At 35.8% G+C, this 25,363-nt stretch overlaps 1 protein-coding gene across 1 annotated transcript in view; it reads right to left on the bottom strand.

The window, feature by feature from the left end:
* Positions 1 to 13,079, bottom strand: part of cep85l (centrosomal protein 85, like) — a 65,428-nt gene extending 52,349 nt beyond the window's left edge. Inside the window, 3 exon segments of the mRNA XM_058755112.1 lie at positions 9,388 to 9,546; positions 12,763 to 12,890; positions 12,892 to 13,079. Of these exon segments, the coding sequence (XP_058611095.1) occupies positions 9,388 to 9,546; positions 12,763 to 12,890; positions 12,892 to 12,917 (313 nt within the window). The 5' untranslated portion in view covers positions 12,918 to 13,079.
* Positions 13,080 to 25,363: the final 12,284 nt, after the last annotated feature.

Below are 25,363 nucleotides of genomic sequence, written 5' to 3'. Positions count from 1 at the left end.
ACCCATAGAGATTATTAATTAAAAAGGGCAGGGCAGGAGTTTCTAAGTGTGAGTGTGGCTGCACTCCAAATGTAATTAGAAAGATTCACACAGACGGACTTCCATCCTTTCACGCTGCCCTCGTCTATAAAAACATGGCATCTTAATTAACCATCCGCTTACTACACAGACTGGTTCTCCAAGTTATGGAGTTGTGATGGAAAATCCTATCTGGGTGCGATTTAATCAACGCTCTGCTTGACCCTTAATTCAGAATTGATTAAGCCAATGTTCACATGCACAGGAAATCCTGACGCCTCTGCCAAAAGGTGAAGCGGTGCGTTAGTTCTGGGTGACCCAAAGCTGGCAGGATTTTTAACACTGGTTGACACCACTGAGCTTTCAACACAACACAATATGTCAGATGAGTAAATGAAGATGCCAGATGTCTCAAAGCAGATGCCAGAGAAAAGACATTCTGGAAATCAGGTAGGGGGCTTCAAAAGATACATCATCTCACATTACAATAAGAGCGACCCTAAAGGACTTCATTCATACAGTATACAAGCTTTCTTTATATATATAAATATATATATATATATATATATATATTTTATTTTATTTTTTTAATTAATTTATATTTTTTATTACATTTTATATTTTCAATTTGTGTATGTATATTTTAATATATTTTAATTTAATATAAATATTATATTTTAAAAATGTGTATACATTATGTATTTTTTATACAAATAAAAAATGTGTAAAAATATATATAAAGAATCATTTTTTTTGTCTGTATGTATTTAACTAAACAAATTAAATAAAAAATATATGTAAATATTTATATATTAAAATAAAATCTTTAACATTTGTTTTATATTATATTATATTATAATAGGTCTTAAAGGGGTCATCGGATGCAAAATTCACTTTACAAGTTGTTTGAACATAAATGTGTGTGTACACATCCACCCTATAATCATAAAATTCAACCCAGTGGTTTTTTTAAAATCCCTGTTTTAAAATCCCCTCTCTCAAATCAGGCTGTTCTGAGATTCCTGTCAGAATGACGTAGTTCTGTACAGGCCGTTCCCACGATAGTTGATTGACAAGACCGTCTTACCTTAGACCCGCCCTGAGAGAGCTGAGAGCTGTCCGCCATTGTGTCGACTCCGGTGCAAGGGAAGACAAGAATGTCTCCGATTAAGTGATTGAGGTGTTTTGTTGTTGGATGTAATAATGAATATAGCAGTTGTCATTTAAGTTACTCCCGACATCTGAGCCTCTGAAGACGCAGAGGATTAACGTTAATTTCGTTTTGAATGGAATGCGATGATCCCCGATCTGCCTAAATGCGTTTATGTGTTTTTTTAACTACCATTGAGAAATTTTAACCAAAGTATGTTATAAACTTTTCATTAAGACCCTAAAGAATCATATCAACTTGTGGAAAACGGGCATCCGATGACCCCTTTAAAAAAAACACCTTTGCCAATACAACTCAAAGAAGTCCAAGCTATTCAAAGTGTGGCAAGTCAAAACTGAAAAGTAGAATAATTTCTGATATGCTTAAAGAGGTTGAGGACTCTTAGGATAAGGCTTTTTTTAGTGGTACATTTGGCTGGACTGTTACTGATATAAAAAGTGATTGTCTTTGGCTTTGGGAGGAAATGCTATTAGGCTAACCGCCATGAAGCTATGGCAGGACATATCTGCAAGGCAAATTAACAAATTCGTCTTGCATATATGCATGAGCTGATATGAGCAATTTGTAAATTTAATAAGCCTACCATATACCTCATTAGATATTCATTGACGAAATACTTCATATCTTTATTACATTTGCAAACACACCCAAAAATCTAGCAGTTACTTGAGGAAAACGGTTTTGGCTCTCACGTGAACTAAGAAGAGAATGTTAATGCAGTGTTGTGTCAAACTCATTCCTCATTCAGTGTCTAAGCCATCATTAGCACGATGGGTTGGGAGCAGCTGGCATATGAAATATGTTTCGGGTGGGGTTATGGGGTACAAGGCACAGAAGGCCATGAGCAAACAATACCCCCCTTAATCATGCTAACTGCATTACCCAACTCTCAGTCAAATGCTAATAAGCTAGTCCCAACTGGCTAATCAGACTGTGCCAGGAGCTAATCTAGCCCAAATCTAATAGAGGCTAACATTTTGACCTGGAATGCTCTTGGGACTGAGATGTTCGGTGAAGATGAAGAGATTTAGTTAATACCACTGGATTGATACTAGTTTTTTAAACTGTAGCAACTTATAAGATTATTTACCAGTTTTGGAAACAGATAAAGATCTCTCTTTTTTTTTTTGTCAAAAACCTGTCAATGTAACTACAATATGCAATCCTCAATCTTCATCTAACCACAAACAAACTAAGACCCACGTGAAACCTAACAATAAAGCAACCATATTTATAGCGATCTGCTCAAAGTCCAAAAACTATACTTATATACTTATTTTGAAAAAGCATGAATAAATAAATTTATGAAATGTAGAATGCATATTTGCAATAACATTTTTTAATAAAAATGTGACTAAGTTTTGAAAGAGTTTTATATAATTGAATAATCACTTCAAAACTAATAACTGTTCTTGAACAATAATAATAATAATATATTTTAAGCCTTTTATAACAAAGATTGTTATAAAAAAGAATACATTATTTTATGCCATGTATAATGCACATTTTCTGTAAGGAATTTATAAATAGAATAGATCTATACCTAAACTGTGATTTTTATTTAATTTTGACACACTTTTGGTTTAAATTGAAAAAATGTTAAAGCACGAATAACTGAATAATTACTTCAAAAACTATTTATATTAAAAAATAAAAATATTTTTTAGCTTTATTTATTTTACATAAAATTGTGTATTCTGTTTTTATTACAATTGTTATTAAATATATAATGCATACTACATTCTACATGGAAACAATAAATGGAACAAAGCAACATTTTAAATGGGATTTTAGTCTAAACCCACCGTTATTTTGTCATTAAATACAAAGACAATGGCTTCTCTACAAAATAAGCACTGATGTGTGACATAGTGCAGTCAAAAGGTTAAAAAACAATGCAAAAGCAGAGCGGATCAAATGCACGTCACTTGCTCCTCGTGTATTTATGGATGCTTCAGTGGCATCCAAGACATCTTTTCCAGCAAGTCTTAGGGCACCTCTGTGTTTATTCTCGGCTGATAAGTCATGCGACTCAGGTTTCGTTTCGACACAGCTGATCCTCACACAGCAAGATGACACCTTTACTGTCCTGAACTACGTTGCGTAAGTGCTCCATGGAAATGCATGTACCATGAGTACATGGCAAAAACAATATTCAGATCAGAAGTATTGCAAGTGGGGCAATGAACATGATTCTTGGTGAATTAAGATTAGCTATGTCATTCTCTTAACATCAATCCCATGCAAGAGTTGCTGAAACAAGAATGGAGTCCCCGAAAGGAGCCATCAGCCCCCCCAGGGGTAATTACAAAACTGCTGCTGCTGCCCATGGAAAGGTATAATTAGTGACTCAGGTCATGAGGCGTCCTGGTTCAAAACTAAAGGAATTTCCTGTGCCTTCTTCTAGGTCAGCCACTGGCAGCTTATTTGGAGAGAGGGAATTCTGATCCTCAAGGTGGATGAAAGTAGGTAAATTAATATGCAAGAGGACACGTCTCTGGCACTTTTCTCAAGGTTAAACACGTGTCAAAGGAAAGCCTGACACTTTGGCAGGACAGGGTTTTGAGAATGAAGACGTCTTACAAGGAAAAGTCGCTCTATCGTGAAACCATCAGGGGGTCAAAGGGCAAGATGACAACTGATTGCCATCAAGCAACCTTTAGACCTAGCAATTTCCTGCAGACAGGTTACAATTACTTCATTAGATTGATAAAATTACTTCATATACATATACATACACAACTTCTTTGTAAAATAAAATCAATAGATTTAAATGCATTATATTATAAAAAAGTACTAGTTTAGATATTTTATAGATTACATTTAACAGAATTAAATTATTAATGTTTTTGAAGATAGATGACGACAAATATAAAATCTAAAATGTATCTAAATGTAAAAATAGTCAGAAATGAGAAAGCACAATTCAACTTACAATACCAATATATCTCATATCAACTGATAAATAAATATAAATAAATAAAAAATAAATCTAATATCCACCAATAATTGTTGTAAATGCCTAATTCTATTCAACATTAAACAGGCTATTTCACCAGTCAGAAAACCAAATCTCCCTATAAATTGTATCTAAATCTAAATGTACTGAATTCATTAGCCTTTTTTATGTCAGTTGGCTTGAGGCCTGGTGACTCTGCATCTGAGGTCACATGTGCTCAAAGTGACTGAGTACAATATGACAGGATGTCCTCGATGCAGGACATGTCCCCAGGCTCACAGATATACGGCACTTTCTAACGAACGAACCGTAATGAGGCCGTCTGCTAATTATGAAATCCACATGAGAAGAGCACACCCCCAGTATAAAAACACAGAAAAAGCTAAGGTCTTTGACAAGCAATCAGCAATAGCATTGTTATAGACATGTAAAAAAGAGAAACTAGATCAGTGATTCCCAAATATAACAGGCGGGTTTCAAACTTATCAAACTCAACACATATCTATATCTATATCTATATCTTATATATATATATATATATATATATATATATAATAAATTCTGTATTTCTAAAACTTCAGAAAAGTAGGGGAAAACTTAACTAGACCGCTTAAATCATCCCAGGAAAGAAAAAAGGAAATGGGACAGTAACTATTAAATTATAGGGTGCAGCTGTCTGTACATTATGGCTAAATGTACCAGACTGTTTCAGTGTTTTATAGAGTGAAAATGATATAAGCCAATTGTAAGCTGAAAACTAGATACAGCGGTTTTACAGAGTCTCCCAGAATAGTATTCTTTTTCATGTAGATTACAGTCAGTGAGCCTGCATTAGAATTCTTCATGAAAGAAAGATTCAGGAGAGAAGGACTTCAGGGTAGACCTGCATAAAACCATCCTTGAGCACAGTACAACATGGCCAGATTAAAACAAAGAGGCTTATTTTGGAGAATCATTCGTAAGCCTTTCTTTATCAGATTTCCTCCGCTCTGCACTCCATGGTGCATTGTCTGCAAAATCACATTGGTCTCACTGCAATGAAACAGTCATACTTTGAAAGAAACTTTAGCTTGGTTGTATTAAGCTAGTTAGGTTACTAAAGAGGAACTCAGACTTATTAGCACAAAAGTGAACCACAAACAATAACTAACTTTTCCTGTTTACAGGCTCAACAGCAGCAAAAGGGTTGTATTTAATGAAAAATGAATAAATAGCTATTATTAAAGCTGAAGTATGTACTTTTTGGATGTTAAAAATATCCCAACTATTAATTAGACATTTCTAGGTTGATTAGCATTGCTCTGTTTGTTTGAGCATCCTGACCAGACCAACACAGAAACACACGGACTCAACCAATGGCGTGAGTTTGGGGCGGGAAGATCTGTTTGACCAGCCAATGAAAATCGAAGGGAGCGTTCAGGAAACCTATATGAGAACAATCATTATTTTCACAATTCCATTTGTCATAGTGGTGCAAAAATTACTCAAATTAGCTCAAACTTTGCTTATGTTTTTAAGCGATTATCATGTCAAAACATCTGTGGAATTATTATTGATAGCATCATCAGATTAGGCGAAAATATTTAATAAACATGCAATGGAAACTTATGAATGACAGCCATTAAAATTCAGCTTTGAAGCTGAAGTTGTGCAGATTAGTCATCACGTCTAGCAGTGCAGGGATGGTCATAGTTCTTTTCTCTACCATGCGGTGATATCACGGCTCACATCCTACACAGCAATTGCAGATGTTCCCATAGCAGATCTGCCCTACTTCTGGAGCCAACTCATGCTGGCTGCGTGCATCTAGATTGGCACTGAGACAAAGTCTTGAGATCATGCTTGACTGAGCCGGTTTGGACTCACTCTTGTACAATTTGGGGCATTTAGATGAAATCACACGTTTTTGCAAAAGCCAGAATTGCAACAGAATGCATGGACAGCCTGTGGCTTGACCTTGACTTGAGCCCTGAGCGGAGGCGTATTTACTGCGCTAATGATAAAGAGATCAATTAAAGCAGCGAGCTGTGATCGATACGAGCATGACCATGGTCCGCCCAACGGCAAGATGGGCTTGATTTTGTCTTCCTAGGGCACCGAGCCAGGCAAACGTCAACTCTCTTTAGACAGCAGTGGGACAGGAAGTAGGGTAAGGATGGTGAGAGAGGGATGTTGGCTATTGGCTTCTAAAAATGTAGGGCAGAACAGTGCTCCTCCAGCTGGGAGCTCACACTGGAAAAGACATGATATACCATAGCACAAATCCATCATAGCCCTAGGCATCAATTATGATTATAGAACAGGGGCGAACAAAACCGCATAGATTTCTATTGAAGGAGGGACTGCAAAATTGGTCTAGTGACCACAACATGATAGAGTCTTGGAGGCTTTTGATCACCTAGCAACACCCTAGCAAACACCCAAAACAATCCAGAATGCCCTAGCAACTGAATAGCAACCGAATAGCAACATACTGACTGATTTTCAAAGGAAAGCAGCAATCACATTTTCTTCTGCACTTGATATTTTAGTATTATTTATAGCCTATACCTATAAAAATACTTTGAATTAGCTTTATATTTTCAGTTTCAATTATAATTTTAGTTTAAGCTTTAGCTTTTTTTACTGTTTTTGTTATTTTATTTTAATTAACACTTTTAGTAATTTTAGTACTTTAACTTTTATTTCAGTTCCAATTTTCATTTAAGTTTTTTATGTTTAAGTTCTTCCATCCAGTACACGTTAACTCAAATCTTATGTCTATTAATATTTTTACACAATCATCATGGCAAAATAAATTTTTTGCCACTTTATTTTTTAAGGAACTATTATTAAAAGCATCATCAAATTAGCCAAAATATTTAATAAACAATGGAATCTTGCAAATGACAGCCATTAATATTATTGTAAGTTGTAAAGATTAGTCATCAAATACTTAAATACATAACATATTTATGCATTTAAATGTTTTATGTTTAAGTTTTTCCATACAATATTTATATTTTATTTCCTTCCAGCTTTATTTTAATTACTAAAACCGATTTTTAATAGTTTTATTTAACAACAACAACACTGCTAGTTAATACTAAATAATTTGGGAGATACTTTTGTCCAAAATATCTGGAGCTGCATTCAAGGTTTACAGTTTATTTAGTATGCATGTTGCCTGGTAATTGAACCCATGACCTTGGCACTGCTAGATGAGATAGAGGAACTCTACTGGAATTGAGATACTGGATACTGACCACCAGTGTTGGGTAAAGTTACTTTTAAAAGTAATGCATTACAATATTGCGCTACTCCCTAAAAAAGTAACTAATTACATTACTTTTAAGTTACTTTTTAAATCTGGGCAGGGCTTTCTTGTTTGTTTTTAATATAAAAAGTTCTTCTTTTACAAATGTAAAAGCCCTTTGAATATGCCTCAGGCTGAAAGAAATGTAAATTCACGTCTGTAGAGGGTGCTGCACAAACAAACTGCATGAAGAATACGATGCAGGAGAAGAAAGTTCAACACTATTCAGCAACAACAAAAATTAAACACAAATGTGTCATTTTTGCTTATTAGTATGGTTGAATTGGATCATCGAAAATCAGTAGCAAAGACACTGGTTAATAAAATGGGATTAAATACATAAATTATATTTGTGTTATTTAACATTTAACTATTGCAGGTTTGTGTAATATCCTGAGTTTGCATTTGACTGTTTTTACTGATTTTGAGGAGTACTGAATCTGTTTTTGTACAGTGAGATGAGCAAATGCATGTTCATATTTAGAACTACAGTAACATCATGTTCACACAGCGCACACAACGCCTCTGCACTTACTCCCGATTTCTCTCAACATGGCAACACGAGAGCTGTCAGTCAATACATGGGAAACAAAGTAAGTGGCGTTACGCTTTTGAAAAAGTAACCTAACTCAGATATTTCCTTCTAAATTAAAAAAGTAATGCGTTATTTTACTAGTTACGTCAAAAAAGTAATCTGATTATGCAACGTTAATTGTAATGCGTTACCCCCAACACTGCTGACCACCAGCATCTAGTAAATAAAGCTCATTAGTGCTGCTAAACTTAAGTGACAATCAATTTGTGTTGGTAAATGTGTTCCATGAGTTTGTTTTGATCGTAATTGTAAAGGAACTGCCTGTATTCTCCTGCATAATGCATGAAGTGTTCTACAGCAAATGTACTGAGCTGCCTTGCTGATTATAGCTGCTAAGCTGTTGGTAGTTATATACACTTAAATATGTATGATCATATCAGAGTTCCTATGCAAGAAATACAGGCAGATATAATCTGGTGTGCTTGTTTTGACAATCATCATTCAATCACCATTGCAACTAAAAACCCAAACAGCCTTTAGTCCATAATTTTCAAACCCCAAAGCACTACATTAACCGTAGGTATATCCCATTTAGGTTACTGCCAAAACGCCAGGCTAAGATTTATTACACACACAATTGGTGAGACGTTAGAATACCCAATCCAAGACTGACAATTTTACAACTAAATTAAATCCTTACAGTGCTTTACCTAGACTAAGAGTAGACTAACATTAACATTATAATTTAGAGAAAATTATGCATATGGTTGGCCTTATAATTCCTATACTGTCTAACATGTTAAATAATTTTTTTTTTTTTTTTAAAAAGCATTTGGCTCAAAGTGAAGGATCAGCTTGAGGCACCAGTAAACAAGCATTTCCTCATGGCATTATTTTCTGACAGAATCAGAGTGTTTAGATGCAAACAGTCGTTTGGAAAAAGAGAAAACTAATGGATTTACCATTACTCATCATCTTATAATCTCTACCCATAAGCCATTGCACACATTGGCCTACATATATTTAAGAGACATTGAAGCGTGACCTAATTCTAGAGGCTTTTACAATCCGTTGCTTGCTCAGGGTAACTTCTCAAAAATCAAAGTGGTCAACAAATAACAGGAAGAAAGCCCTGGTTTGACCTCGCTAAAGCATTAAAACCTCTGTATTTGTTGGTCACGGCGAAACTAGAGCCGATCCTATTTGGGGTTTTGTCTGACTAAAGCGAAGCATGAGGAGACGGGTCATGACTTCGGGCTGATTTTGTAATGAGCTTGCTAGAAAACGTCTGACTGCGAAAACCAGGCATGAATTACAAGCAGCCGATCAATAACACGTTTCACACCTCACAAAACAGATTAAAGCTGGTTAGCCGAGCCACATGTGGTTTGTTCATAAATGTCTCGTACCTTCTACGCTGTCAGAACAGGAGGTTCCGATGCCGGTATCGCCACTGTCCGAGGCAGCGCTGTGACGTCGCCCGCGGCTGCTAATGCCAGTGGCGGAAGAGGAAGCTTGCCATGCCGAGTCGCAGCCAGGGACCCATCCAGGAGAGGACGTGCTCAAACCTAGGAGACAAACAGAGCAGGGTTACCATGGAAGAGGAGGAGACAAACAGAGGGATGTCATGTCCAACAAACACATGATTTCAAACTGTATCAGCATTTAAACTACTTTGTTTATTCACAATGAAAGTCGTTTAGTTAAGTGAGCATTCAAAAACGACACAGAAGTGCAGCCAGACACTACAAAAGCAACAAGAAACAAGATGAATGTGAATGGTTCTTATTCAAAATCATTAGAACTGCCAAGTAAACCAAATGTCATGGAAATCTGAAAAAAAAGGGGGAAATTATGTACTTTGAGACTTAAATCTATATGACTCATATTAATAGTTAATCTTAATAGAATTTGTTTGATTATTAATAGTTATTTAAATCAATAGTTTTGTTTTAGTATTTTTTATATATACACTGCCATTAAGATGTATGGTCTGGGGTAAGTAAAATTTTATTTATTTATTTACTTTTAAAATAAATTAATACTTTTATTTTGCACAAACACATTAAATTGATCTAAAGTGGCAGTAAAGATTTCTAATGATTTTCAAATGAATGCAGTACTTTTGAACCTTCTATTCATCAAGGAATACTGTTTTTAACATTAATAATAATAAGAGATGTTTCTTAAGCACAAAATTGTCATATTAGAATGTTATATTACTGGAGCAATGGCTGTTGAAAATTCAGCTTTGACCTCACAGGAATAGATTACATTTTAAGATATATTAAAACAGAATTTTTTATTTCAAATTGTAACAATATTTCACAATATTGGTGTTTTTACCGTATTTTAAAACAACTGAGTAGGCTATACAAGACTTCTTTTAAAAACATTTTAAAATCTTGATGACCTCAAATTTTTGAACGGTAAACACAAAATAAAAAAAACTTTTAATGCAGTTTAGTAAATATATTAGAATTATACATACACAAATATCACCTCACATTTTTTTTGCTAATTGTGGGCCAAAAACTACTAAAACTAGGTGAAGTTCAGTGAACCAAATGCTCAGACTTGCCCTAGAGGGCTCGTCCCCAATTTCTGCTGGCCTAATCTATTCTGAGGTGTAATCCGTTTAGACATCACCATTTAGGCTGTCCTCCGTAATGCCTGGCAGGAAAAAAGTGGAATATGTAAACTCTCTTGCCAACATCTCTGAACATTTTTATTTGCTTCCAAATAGTGGATAAAACATCTTAAAGGGATAGTTCACCCAAAAATGAAAACTGTGTCATCATTTACTCACCCTCAAGTAGTTCCAAACCTGTATGAATGTCTTTGTTCTGCTGAACACAAAGGAAGATAGATATTCTGAAGAATGTGGGAAACAGAGCAGTATTGGGGCACCATTGACTTCCATAGTGTTTTTTTTCACTACTATGGAAGTCAATGGTGCCCCAAAACAGCCAGGTTACAAACTTTCTTCAAAATATCTTCCTGTGTCGCAGAACAAAGAAATTTATACAGGTTTGGAACTACTTGAGGGTGAGTAAATGATGACACAATTTTCATTTTTGGGTGAACTATCCCTTTAATACTGATTCATAATACAAAGTTGTGTGATGAAAAATTTCAACAGATATATTTTTGAGTTGATAATTAACAGTTTATTAAAAACTGTGGAAAGTATAAACCTTTTTCTTCCAGGTACAGTCAGCAAAATCTATACTCCTAACACAGGCATTTGTATTGTGCCATACATCTTGGAAAACTCACAAAACTGAGTTTGAAGCACTTTTCCCTGAAACAGCAATAAACAGAAAACCAAAAAATTCTTCAGATGCTTTATTATGAATCTCAAACCTACAAGAGTTCAAGACCAGCAGAAGCCAAGCTCCAGCTGAAATCACTAAGGTCAGAACCAAAATTAGGTCTCCATAATTCCTGGGTGGAAAACCTCAAGTTCATAGCAGTTCATATGAAAGTGATCCACATTAGCCATCGTGACAGAGTAGCAGATCTGTAAATATCCCGGGTAAACACAGGGCTTGTTGTTGACGAGGCTCCAGCAACTTCTAGACCACCAACAGTTACGCAACGTGATATGAATTATTAAAAACACTGGCAGAGGGACTAGTCAGAATCTGTTGCATCACTGTTCAATATTTAGATAACTTTCAAACATACAATGTGTAAAAACACAAGCTACTAAATACTGAACACGTGTTTGGATTTTACCGTCACCACTGTACAATTTGTTTAAAAAAATAAAGAAAGAAAGACTGTACTAAAGATACATGCAAGCAATTTATACGTCAATATTTGGGAGAGAAAAAAAATACAATTACGTAAATCACAAAATGTATAATGCAATATAACACATTTATAAATAATTAAAATTTTTTTTAAAATTCTTTTTATTACACATCTAACATTAATAGTAGCTACAAACCTTAAAGTAAATAAATATTCTAGATAAGTAAGTTAATATTTTGCTTTAGAAAAATGACAATATTGTTTGTTTATTATAGGGGAAAACATTTTATACCACTCTACAATATATATATATATATATATATATATATATGGTAACACTTTACAATAAGGTTCATTAGTTAACATTAGTTAACAACATTAGTAAACATGAACTAAGAATGAACAATACTTCTACAGCATTTATTAATCTTAGTTAATGTTAATTTCAGCATTTACTAATGATTTATTAAAATCACAAGTTGTGTTTGTTAACATTAGGTAATGCACTGTGAACTAACATGAATAAACAATGAACAACTGTATTTTCATTAAATAACATCAACAAAGATTAATAAATAGTGTAATAAATGCATTGTTCATTGTTTGTTCATGTTAGTTAATACATTAACTAATGTTAATAAATGACACCTTATTGTAAAGTGTTACCATATATATATATTATATATATATATATATGTATATATATATATGCGTGTGCCATCTGTGTGCCACAGCACTGCATATATTAAAAAGACCCCTCATTAAAGAGACAGAACACGTTAGCGACCCTTGTGTCCATATGTGACTCAAAGACAAAGCTGAAGGTGACACGAGTGATGCTGTCAAACCATCACAGTTCATTAACATCACAACGCTCATAACGGAACATCACGTATCTAATATATCACAGCCTGAGAGCGAGGAACAACAATACACGCTCCGTTACACGCGATCAAATATGGCTGTTCCTATGAGCATATATATCTGGCTTACAGTGTGTTATTACACAAGCGCTAGGCGCTTACCTATTTTATAAGCGTCGAATCCGTCCTCAAAATCGTTCCTGGCCCACATGGCGCTCGGTTTCACACACTGAACCGATAGATCCGACACAACGAGCCGAGACAAAATGCGCGACCCCACTAAGAAGAGGAGGAGGAGTATTTAAGTGAAACCGCATTCCATAGCCACCGATGACTGGAAGAACCTGCGGATACTGTCTGAAATCAACGCGTTTATACGTCGCTACGCGGTAGTCCTGCAAGGCTGGCGCGTATGTCGCAGATTTGAGCCGGAGTTATGAACTAGTATTCGCCGTATGACTCGCTGGCAGCTGCATCGCGAGGATGTGATCTCACTGCCTGCAGCTCCCTCCAGAGATCCGCGGAGAAACGCAATCACAGTCCGAGAGCGAGCGACACTGGCTCCTCCCACTCAAAGAGCCACAGCCACACTCTCTATTACTGTAAGTGATAAGTGAAGAAAAGACCGGGGCTAGTTGTCACACGGGTGAAAAGTGTCTTTAATGGCCAAGAATTCTGAAGAAGTCTGAAAATTTTCAAACGCGCCCGCACTCACAAAAAATTTTGTTTTCAATTGTACAGTTTTTGTTTTCCTGGGATTTATGATGAAATAAATAATAATAAAAATGTAAATTTTCAATTTAGAACCACAATTCAAAAGAAAAATGTAATAATAAAAAAAATATATGTATATATATATTTTTTTTAACTAACTGGTCATCCAGGAAAAACAAACTGTACAGTTGAAAATAAAACCAATATTTTGAGAAAAAAAAAAAAAAATCTGAAATTACTTATCTTTTATAGCCTAATACAAAAATCTATATCTACCTCTCCCCAGCACAAGTAGTTTTAAACTTTTGTATATTTATTTATTACTATTTGTTGGCCAAAATACAAAATACTTTTTAATTTTTCTTTTGAATTGTGGTTCTAAATTGAAAATTTAAATTTTGCTTAAAATTCTACAATAGGCTTTTTAAAGGCAGGTTCCCATTGTGACAACATGCCTCATTTAATGTAACTTTTAAGTAATGTATTTTTTTTTCTTAATGACTTAAATGTATATGCCTGTGTTAAACTGACTTTATGTATATGAAATACTGTATGTACTGGAATAAAAAGTGTGACAATATCTAGCCGATCTCCTATATAAATGGAGGAGATGCATATAAATATAAGTAAATACATTGTTCATATGTGACCCTGGACCACAAAACCAGTCATAAGGGTCAAATTTCTAAAATTTAGATTAATACATCACATGAAAGCTGATTAAATAAGCTTTCCATTGATGTATGGATTGTAAGGATAGGACAATATTTGGCTGAGATACAACTATTTAGAAATCTGGAATCTGAGGGTGCAAAAAATCTAAATATTGAGAAAATCGCCTTTAAAATTGTCCAAATGAAGTTCTTAGCAATTAATTTTACTAATTAAAAATTAAGTTTTGATATATTTACGGAAGGAAATTTACAAAATATCTTGATGAAACATGATCTTTACTTAATATCCTAATGATTTTTGGCATAAAAGAAAAATCAATAATTTTGACCCATACAATGTATTGTTGGCGATTGCTACAAATATAGCCATGCTGCTTATGACTGGTTTTGTGCTCCAGAGTTACATATGATGTAAAGTTTATTTTCATATATTAATACTCTTAATTAAAACAGATCATTTTAATGGATCTTTTAAATATTATAATGTTTTTAATGATTTAAATTTACTAAATTCTACATATATTCTAATATAGACTGGTATTTGTTGCCAAGGTCTTTTGTGGATAAAATTAAATGTGCCCATGGTTCAAATCAACAAACACACTCAGCCCTATTCAGATAGCACATTCTTTCACAGAGAAACAGCAGAACTATTTATATTTCAGGGTGTTTGAGACTGTTTCCACTCCACACCTGTTTGACAGACTATAGGGTGATTGTCCAAGCTGCCCAAATGGGCCATTCCTTTCTCAACATTCCTTTGTAGCATTTGCATCTATTTACCCTGCTGTCTCATTACATTAAGAAGTTTACAAGAGTCTCATAGAAGAACTAATTGAGAGTTTTTCATGTGCTGTTTAAGACTGCAGGAAACTCTGCTTTTGTCTCTTGCACAACATACGAATGTACAAAACATATTGCTGCTCTGATTTTTCACAATATCCTTATTGCATATACAACATGGCATACTATCTACAATTATCACGATTATTGCGGAAACCATTGAAATGTGTATTTACATCAAGGTACCTCAATGCATGCAATAACTAAAATTTGAGATGTGTTTTGTACATATAAAATTTAATCAAAGCATGTCAAACTGCACACAACAGAAAAGGAAGACAAACAACGGTCAGTTGTCTGCTTAATTGGGTCTATGTCAACAGATAAAAAAATCAGTCTCCCACAGGCGAGAGAAAACAAGACTGCTTAATAACTGTATTATCCTGGTGCAACTGTGCATAATCTCACAATTATGAACATGCATTCAACTGCAATTACACCATTCTGACAACACTGACAATTTCAAATCCAACAGCTTCTCTCTCAAAAAAAATTAAAATAAAATAAAATAAAAAAAATACTAGTTGTGCTTTTAAATGTTTTTATGTCAAAATTTCATTTGGGTTTGAGTTATTAATGATAGGAAACAAATAAAAAAGCAAGATAAAATAATGTTTTTCAAGGTGCAAACCATTGTGATAAGCCATTATGATAAGCCTTTGATAGATCAGTATTATATAAATGGATACAAGGACCAGGCTCAAATGAATTTCAAAAAGCTTTACCCAAAGCATACCACAATAGTTGCATAAGCTCCTGTCATCAGGGCCTATTCATCAGATTTATTATGCATACAGTTCTATGTCGCCAATTTGACAAATCAGTTCTGTCAGGACAGGAAAGGACTGGACCTGACCTGCACTTAATTTAAAATGTAATGTTTCTTAAAGGAATTGTTCACCTTAAAATGTATTTATTATATACTCACCCTCATTGTTGTTCTAAACCTTTATGCTTGTGGAAGACAAAATTCTGAAGACTTCTACTGTTCACTTATTTCCACACAATAACATTAATTGGGAACTGGAACTTCAAAAAGCACATAAAAGCATTAATTAAAGCTTTCATTTACAAAAATATTATGAATGTAGTTCATTTGACTTGTGCGGTCTTGTAATATTATACAATAGAGCTTTGCATGATTAAAATAAAATTATATAAAATAAAAAATTATAAAATAAAAATAAATCTGATTCGTGAACAAATCTTTTAGATTGTGAACTAGATCAACCGATTCATTGAAAAGATCCAATTCAAAAGTTCCGCAACACATCTTTTTATAGCTTGAAAGCTTCAACCCAAATTTATTGCACTTGTATGGAAAACTACATTGGCCCAGTAGTGCAGAACACCACGAAATCTCCACAACACAACGGAAACAAGCCGCAACAACAAAATTAGCACAACACAATGGAAACAAGCTGCAACACAATGAAATTAGCACAACACAACGGAAACAAGCCGCAACACAATGGAAACAAGCCGCAATACAATGGAAACAAGTTGCAACACAATGGAAACAAGTCGCAACACAATGGAAACAAGGTGCAACACAACAAAATTAGCACAACACAATGGAAACAAGCTGCAACACAATTAAATTAGCACAACACAACGGAAACAAGCCGCAATACAATGGAAACAAGTCGCAACACAATGGAAACAAGTCGCAACACAACAAAATTAGCACAACACAATGGAAATAAGCTGCAACACAATTAAATTAGCACAACACAATGGAAACAAGCTGCAACACAATTAAATTAGCACAACACAGCAGAAACAGGCCGCAACTCAACGGAAACAAGCCGCAATACAATGGAAACAAGTCGCAACACAATGGAAACAAGCTGCAACACAATTAAATTAGCACAACACAACGGAAACAAGCCGCAATACAATGGAAACAAGTCGCAACACAATGGAAACAAGTCACAACACAATGGAAACAAGTCGCAACACAACAAAATTAGCACAACACAATGGAAACAAGCTGCAACACAATTAAATTAGCACAACACAGCGGAAACAAGCCGCAATACAATGGAAACAAGTTGCAACACAATGGAAACAAGTTGCAACACAACAAAATTAGCACAACACAATGGAAACAAGTTGCAACACAACAAAATTAGCACAACACAATGGAAACAAGCTGCAACACAATTAAATTAGCACAACACAACGGAAACAAGCCGCAATACAATGGAAACAAGTCGCAACACAATGGAAACAAGTCACAACACAATGGAAACAAGTCGCAACACAACAAAATTAGCACAACACAATGGAAACAAGCTGCAACACAACAAAATTAGCACAACACAATGGAAACAAGCTGCAACACAATTAAATTAGCACATCACAGCGGAAACAAGCCGCAATACAATGGAAACAAGTCGCAACACAATGGAAACAAGCTGCAACACAATTAAATTAGCACAACACAGCGGAAACAAGCCGCAATACAATGGAAACAAGTCGCAACACAATGGAAACAAGTCGCAACACAATGGAAACAAGCTGCAACACAATTAAATTAGCACAACACAACGGAAACAAGCCGCAATACAATGGAAACAAGTCGCAACACAATGGAAACAAGTCGCAACACAACAAAATTAGCACAACACAATGGAAACAAGTCGCAACACAACAAAATTAGCACAACACAATGGAAACAAGCTGCAACACAATTAAATTAGCACAACACAGCGAAACAAGCCGCAACATAATGCAAATAAGCACAGCATAATGGAAACAAGTTGCAACACAACAAAATTAGCACAACACAATGGAAACAAGCTGCAACACAATTAAATTAGCACAACACAGCAGAAACAGGCCGCAACTCAACGGAAACAAGCCGCAATACAATGGAAACAAGTCGCAACACAATGGAAACAAGCTGCAACACAATTAAATTAGCACAACACAACGGAAACAAGCCGCAATACAATGGAAACAAGTCGCAACACAATGGAAACAAGTCGCAACACAACAAAATTAGCACAACACAATGGAAACAAGTCGCAACACAACAAAATTAGCACAACACAATGGAAACAAGCTGCAACACAATTAAATTAGCACAACACAGCGGAAACAAGCCGCAATACAATGGAAACAAGTTGCAACACAACAAAATTAGCACAACACAATGGAAACAAGCTGCAACACAATTAAATTAGCACAACTCAACGGAAACAAGCTGCAATACAATGGAAACAAGTCGCAACACAACAAAATTAGCATAACACAATGGAAACAAGCTGCAACACAATTAAATTAGCACAACACAATGGAAACAAGCTGCAACACAATTAAATTAGCACAACACAGCGGAAACAAGCCGCAACTCAACGGAAACAAGCCGCAACTCAACGGAAACAAGCCGCAATACAATGGAAACAAGTCGCAACACAATGGAAACAAGTCGCAACACAACAAAATTAGCACAACACAATGGAAACAAGTCGCAACACAACAAAATTAGCACAACACAATGGAAACAAGCTGCAACACAATTAAATTAGCACAACACAATGGAAACAAGCTGCAACACAATTAAATTAGCACAACACAGCGGAAACAAGCCACAACTCAACGGAAACAAGTCGCAACACAATGGAAACAAGTCGCAACACAACAAAATTAGCACAACACAATGGAAACAAGCTGCAACACAATGAAATTAGCACAACACAATGGAAACAAGTCGCAACACAATGGAAACAAGTCGCAATACAATGGAAACAAGTCGCAACACAATGAAATTAGCACAACACAACGGAAACAAGCCGCAATACAATGGAAACAAGTCTCAACACAATGGAAACAAAACGCAACACAACAGAAACAAGTCGCAACTACGAAATTAGCACAGCACAACGGAAACAAGGCACAACAAAACAAAATTAGCACAACACAACGAAAACAAGCTGCAATACAATGGAAACAAGCCACAACAAAACTACATTAGCACAATGCAATGGAAACAAGCCGCAACATAATGCAAATAAGCACAGCATAATGGAAACAAGCTGCAACACAACGGAAACAAACCACAACACAACAAAATTAGCTCAACACAACGGAATTAGTCCTATATGTTGTGGCAATTTTGTTGTGTTGTGGAGATTTCGTTGTCTTGTGCACTACTGGGCCACGGTAGAAAACAGCAACCAATACTATTCTGCAAAATCCTTCTTTTGTGCTCTATGGATGAGAGAAAGTCATACAAGTTTATAACGACAAAGGAGTGCGTAAATAATGACAGCGTTCATTGAGGCTAAGACTGCTCTTTGAAAAAGGCTTCTGCTACATGCTGGGTCTAGCTAAACGGCCACCTGTGTATATGGAAACCGTATTGAGGAAGTGAACAAAGACCTGTGAACACATTCCTGCAGACTATACGGAGTCCTGGTACTGGATGACACTGAGGCCTGTCTCCACAACAACAGAAGCTCTGAGCCACAGTTCTGGCCCACTCACTCCACACACAGAGCAGCTACACTTCATAACACAAAGAGCGCTCACACTCCACTGTGAACAGCCATGGTGTGTGATAGTGCCAAAATGCACTGAACAAATCTCTGCTAAGGAAAGCATCACTATTACTATTGCTCATCAAACTTCAGCACATAACTTCTCCCAGGCTGTTGCTACAGACATAAATGATAGCTTAGCTCATGCAGCTTATTGAGGAGAGGTGTGCTATTGCTTTCCTAAAGGCATTTTACACAGCTGAGTTAAAGCTGCTCTGTGCCTGCTTAAAATTCTGTGTAAAGATATTATGTCGCATAAAAGCCAGACTAACTTATGCCTGCTCTCATATGGTTATCTTTGCTGTGTAAATGCATTCATGCCACCTCTGAGCAGTATTAATCGGTCTATGTAAAGACATCTAAATGCCACTTCAGAAGTGCCTCTGTCACCTTTGCAGTGTCAATTTGGCATGAGTGATCTGACTAATGATTTTCAAAAAATAAATAAATAAAATAATAATAATACACTGAAAGTGGGACCTGAATATCCTAGAAAGCAAAATATCAGAGATTTGAAGGTGGACCCTTTTGACTTGCGTTGGTAAGTAAAAACCTACCAACCACCCAGAAAACCTTAGGAACCACATATCAATGTTCTGAAAACAGCCAAGTATTAAAAAATGTATATAAAAAAATTAAAAACTTTTTTCCCATTTTGTAGATAAATGGTCCATGCCAGGTGCATTTGTGGAAAATATGTTGTACTTGAAACAATACAATATTACAGAATCAATTGGCAACGATTAAAATCAACACTGGCGCAGAGTGAGATAACATTTCTACAATATTTTCCATAAACAGCAATCTCATTTTTCTAACCAGCGATCGTGTTTTTACAGAACAAAGGTCTTTGACCCTCTTGGAGATGAATGAAAGCTGTTGCTACTCAACCCAAACAACACATTTCCTCTCAGAGGACTGAGAGAGAGCTGTTCACTACGCCACCAGTTTTGACAACTTCACTCCTATATTTTGCCACGGATCGGGCTTGGTTTGGGAGAGAACTACATGAATAATTCCCTGAGGTTTGGAGCAAGTGGGACGTACAAACCAGGGCATCAAGAATCGGTGTTTTTGTGCATGTTATCGGCTAGTGCAGACTACACCCAGCCCCCACTTCCTGTCTCTCTGCCAGGAAACCAGTGGTTGCATTTGAACACAGTGGACCTGCACATGCATAAGCTGTCCATAGTAACAGTACCAGGCCAAAGTATGACTGAACAGTATTTGGTGTACTATACATTTCATATTTAAAATATATTTGCTTTATATATTCGACTTCCTGCTTACAATACCTGCACGCTCTAAACAAAGGTCTTTGCTTCTTAAAAAACACATATTAAACAGAATTCAATATAAAATATGCGTCAGCCAATCACATATTCCGAATAACATGAATCTTGAATTCATATTCCTATAATATAATCTTTGTCTTCAAACGTACAGCATGAAAGGTCAACCGCATTCATTACTAAGAGTCTCAAAGCCTATTTTCAAATTTAAATCAGTTCAAGTGCCAACACAAATAGCAATGCCCTATATTGCTCGGCCTGGAAATGAGAAACTTACAAACAGTTCGATTAAAACTAAAAATATAGTTGTACAAATGCAAAACTTACAGTTGTTGGTCGACATGGGAAATGCACATTATGCAGAAGTAGCGGGAGGAAGTGGTGTTTGCTAAGCATACGTTACCTTGTGGGGAACTCTGTCGGCCAATGAGATCACATGAAACGCATCACAGACACTTTTGAATAGATGTGTCAAAATGACTTGCTTTCAAGTGTCATTAAAACGATCAATCAACTCACATTCATTTGGTTCAAAATAAAAAATAAAAACTGTTGGTCTTTGTTTGATGCCCATTAGCTTCTGTTTGAACTGCAAAGGTCAGGACTTCTGACTTTGTAGTTTTCCAGAGGCACTCTAGTGGGACTCTTGTTAAACAGATCACAGCAGGAGGCGTCCGGTCTCAACAGCCACGCTAGAAACCATAGTCAAAGATCAATACCGGTCTAGGTCAGAGGGACCTTTATGAAGTGTTTGTGGAACTAGAGCAGACTTTGATTCTCTCACAGAACATTTGCCTCACAAAGTGAATTATCTTGCACTAAAAGAAAGCTTGAAAGCATGTATACCTTGAATAGTTCGCACAAAAATGACAATTCTACATAATTTACTCACTCTTATGGTGTTCAAAACCCATTTGATTTTTAGCTCTCTTTGAAATCCGTTTTATTTTTTCCCAAATTCTGTTAAATTTTTTTCTCCAAATTTATTAAAAGTTTAGCAAAAAATACATTTTAAGGCCCTACGAAACACTTTTTTATTTTTTTATTTAATTTTGATAAAACTCTTTTCTGGATTTCATTTTAATGTTTTCATTCAATTTTAATAATCAAATGCATAAATAATTGATTTGTTTAGATTTTTTTTCTGGTAATTATTCCTTAAAATTAATGTTTTAATTTTAATTTTATTGTTAGTAATAGTACTATAATTACATTAAGTAATATATTTCTGTCACATTTTCTTCATTTTAAACCAAACTTTTATTTTGGTGATATACAGTGAGGAAAATAAGTATTTGAACACCCTGCTATTTTGCAAGTTCTCCCACTTAGAAATCATGGAGGGGTCTGAAATTGTCATCGTAGGTGCATGTCCACTGTGAGAGACATAATCTAAAAAAAAAAATCCAGAAATCACAATGTATGATTTTTTAACTATTTATTTGTATGATACAGCTGCAAATAAGTATGTGAACACCTGTCTATCAGCTAGAATTCTGACCCTCAAAGACCTGTTAGTCTGCCTTTAAAATGTCCACCTCCACTCCATTTATTATCCTAAATTAGATGCACCTGTTTGAGGTCGTTAGCTGCATAAAGACACCTGTCCACCCCATACAATCAGTAAGAATCCAACTACTAACATGGCCAAGACCAAAGAGCTGTCCAAAGACACTAGAGACAAAATTGTACACCTCCACAAGGCTGGAAAGGGCTACGGGAAATTGCCAAGCAGCTTGGTGAAAAAGGTCCACTGTTGGAGCAATCATTAGAAAATGGAAGAAGCTAAACATGACTGTCAATCTCCCTCGGACTGGGGCTCCATGCAAGATCTCACCGTGGGGTCTCAATGATCCTAAGAAAGGTGAGAAATCAGCCCAGAACTACACGGGAGGAGCTGGTCAATGACCTGAAAAGAGCTGGGACCACCGCTTCCAAGGTTACTGTTGGTAATACACTAAGACGTCATGGTTTGAAATCATGCATGGCACGGAAGGTTCCCCTGCTTAAACCAGCACATGTCCAGGCCCGACTTAAGTTTGCCAATGACCATTTGGATGATCCAGAGGAGTCATGGGAGAAAGTCATGTGGTCAGATGAGACCAAAATAGAACTTTTGGTCATAATTCCACTAAACGTGTTTGGAGGAAGAAGAATGATGAGTACCATCCCAAGAACACCATCCCTACTGTGAAGCATGGGGTGGTAGCATCATGCTTTGGGGGTGTTTTTCTGCACATGGGACAGGGCGACTGCACTGTATTAAGGAGAGGATGACCGGGGCCATGTATTGCGAGATTTTGGGGAACAACCTCCTTCCCTCAGTTAGAGCATTGAAGATGGGTCGAGGCTGGGTCTTCCAACATGACAATGACCAAGCACACAGCCAGGATAACCAAGGAGTGGCTCTGTAAGAAGCATATCAAGGTTCTGGCGTGGCCTAGCCAGTCTCCAGACCTAAACCCAATAGAGAATCTTTGAGGGAGCTCAAAGCCAGAAACCTGACTGATCTAGAGAAGATCTGTGTGGAGGAGTGGGCCAAAATCCCTCCTGCAGTGTGTGCAAACCTGGTGAAAAACTACAGGAAACTTTGACCTCTGTAATTGCAAACAAAGGCTACTGTACCAAATATTAACATTGATTTTCTCAGGTGTTCAAATACTTATTTGCAGCTGTATCATACAAATAAATAGTTAAAAAATCATACATTGTGATTTCTGGATTTTATTTTTTAGATTATGTCTCTCACAGTGGACATGCACCTACGATGACAATTTCAGACCCCTCCATGATTTCTAAGTGGGAGAACTTGCAAAATAGCAGGGTGTTCAAATACTTATTTTCCTCACTGTATATATGATATTACTATAGTTTTTCTCACAAAAAACAGTAAAAAAAAAACTCTGCAAGCGTCACGCGCGCTTTAGTATGCGTGTAAACGAAACCATGCGTCTGCGCCATTCATTCACACAGAGACACCTGGCTTTAAATAGTCTTTTTGTGGCTTAATATTCACAGAGAGTAGTCCATATCGTGTTTTGATATAAGTGTACTGTCCTACTTGGAATTTGCCAAACATTAAATGACATTCCGCCTTATACAGTAAATTCCGTTTTTATGACTGGATCCTGCGATTCCATCTGTGTTTTCCGCATCACGGAATCCATAGGGCCTTAGATTTTCTTTCATTGGAGCTCAAAGGAACACCTTTATCAAGAATTGCTTTGCAACTCTTGGTGTTGGCCAACTGTGAAAAGTTTTTTTGGACAAATTTGATATTTTTTGCAGCTATAAACTTTACAATGATTCTTCAAAATCTTTGGAAAAATACAGGTTTATGCTGTTAGTAACTAATAACACAACTTTCATTTATGAGTTAATTTCTCCTAACACTGTTGAGACACTCAGAAGGATGTTGCAAATTTCACAAACTTGCTAATGTGTGAGTCAGTGTTTCTTGATCAGCAATTTTCTTTCCAGTTAACAGGCGATGGCTGACCATGCAGAGGAGGATGTGTTGCCCAACTTTACACACATTTAATGTGTCAAATGCACGCTTATGTCAAAAACATATTTATATTTATCACAAAAATAGAGCAAACTAGCTTTTTCTAAAGCAGATAAGAGTTTGCTCCATGACAACTCCCATAAACCTGCTAGTCGCATTGATTGATGTTTTTTCCCCTGAAGCATTCCTGGTGAAGAGGTGCAAAAACAACATTCATATTACACCTCTGGGTTTATGTAATCGAGCTACACCCCAACTGTCAGAGCAACACGTTCAGTTCTATCCAGTTCATATGATCATGTGCAACAGAAGAAGATCATAATTACCGGAATTACAGTTTGCAGCATAAATGACTGCTTCTCATTGATATCCATGCTTACCCTAAAAGAAGAGTGTTCTAGCTCAGGCCTAAAAGGAAAATCCCAGGTCCTGCCAAACAAAACTCCATCTCTGCTGAATAGAACAGAATAGAGTTTAGAGAAAGGTGCTCATTTAGATGTGCAGTGGCTCAAATGTTCACTCAAAACACCAAAATCACTCAGGCATATGGTTTTGACATGAGCCAACACATGCAAGGCTTTCAAAATTGTCAAAACAACCTGATAGGGAACCTGAAAGCTTCACGCCTTCTGACTTAAAGACCAAAAGGCTTTTGACTAGAATTTTCAATTACAATGGCATTAAGTTCTCTGGAAAACTGCATTACATTCTCTGCTAAGACAAGTGGCATTTATGTGGGTTAACAAAGTTAAAACATCTATCCATCCATCTCTATAGGTAAATATAAACAAACATTTTGGATAAATTGTAACTTTGTAATTTTGATGATAAATTGATTTAAAAAAAAAAAAAACCTTTTGAAAAAACTAAACTCAACTTTTAAGTGCATTTAAACGTGTGTGAGCTTGTGTTAACTTGTATGTAACTATATAAGCTATATATCTATCAGTTATATAGTTAGGCTATAACAGTACCTTCTTTTTGACTGATAATAAATAGATAAAACTTTAGAAAAACATAAATGTAACTTAAAATTTTGTGAGACGTGAAATTCTGTAAAATAAATGTAAAATGAGAAAAATGTGAAGAATATGTAAAATTGCATATAGCTATGTTGGTATTATCTATTGTTTACATAGTTATATATAACAACCTTTAAAAAAATGTAACAAAAACTTTTAAGGA

The sequence above is a fragment of the Onychostoma macrolepis genome, chromosome 20 (assembly GCF_012432095.1).
Source record: "Onychostoma macrolepis isolate SWU-2019 chromosome 20, ASM1243209v1, whole genome shotgun sequence".
Lineage (NCBI taxonomy): Eukaryota > Metazoa > Chordata > Actinopteri > Cypriniformes > Cyprinidae > Onychostoma > Onychostoma macrolepis.
The sequence above is the reverse complement of the archived record's forward strand: the minus strand, read 5'-3'. Positions and strand labels throughout refer to the sequence as shown.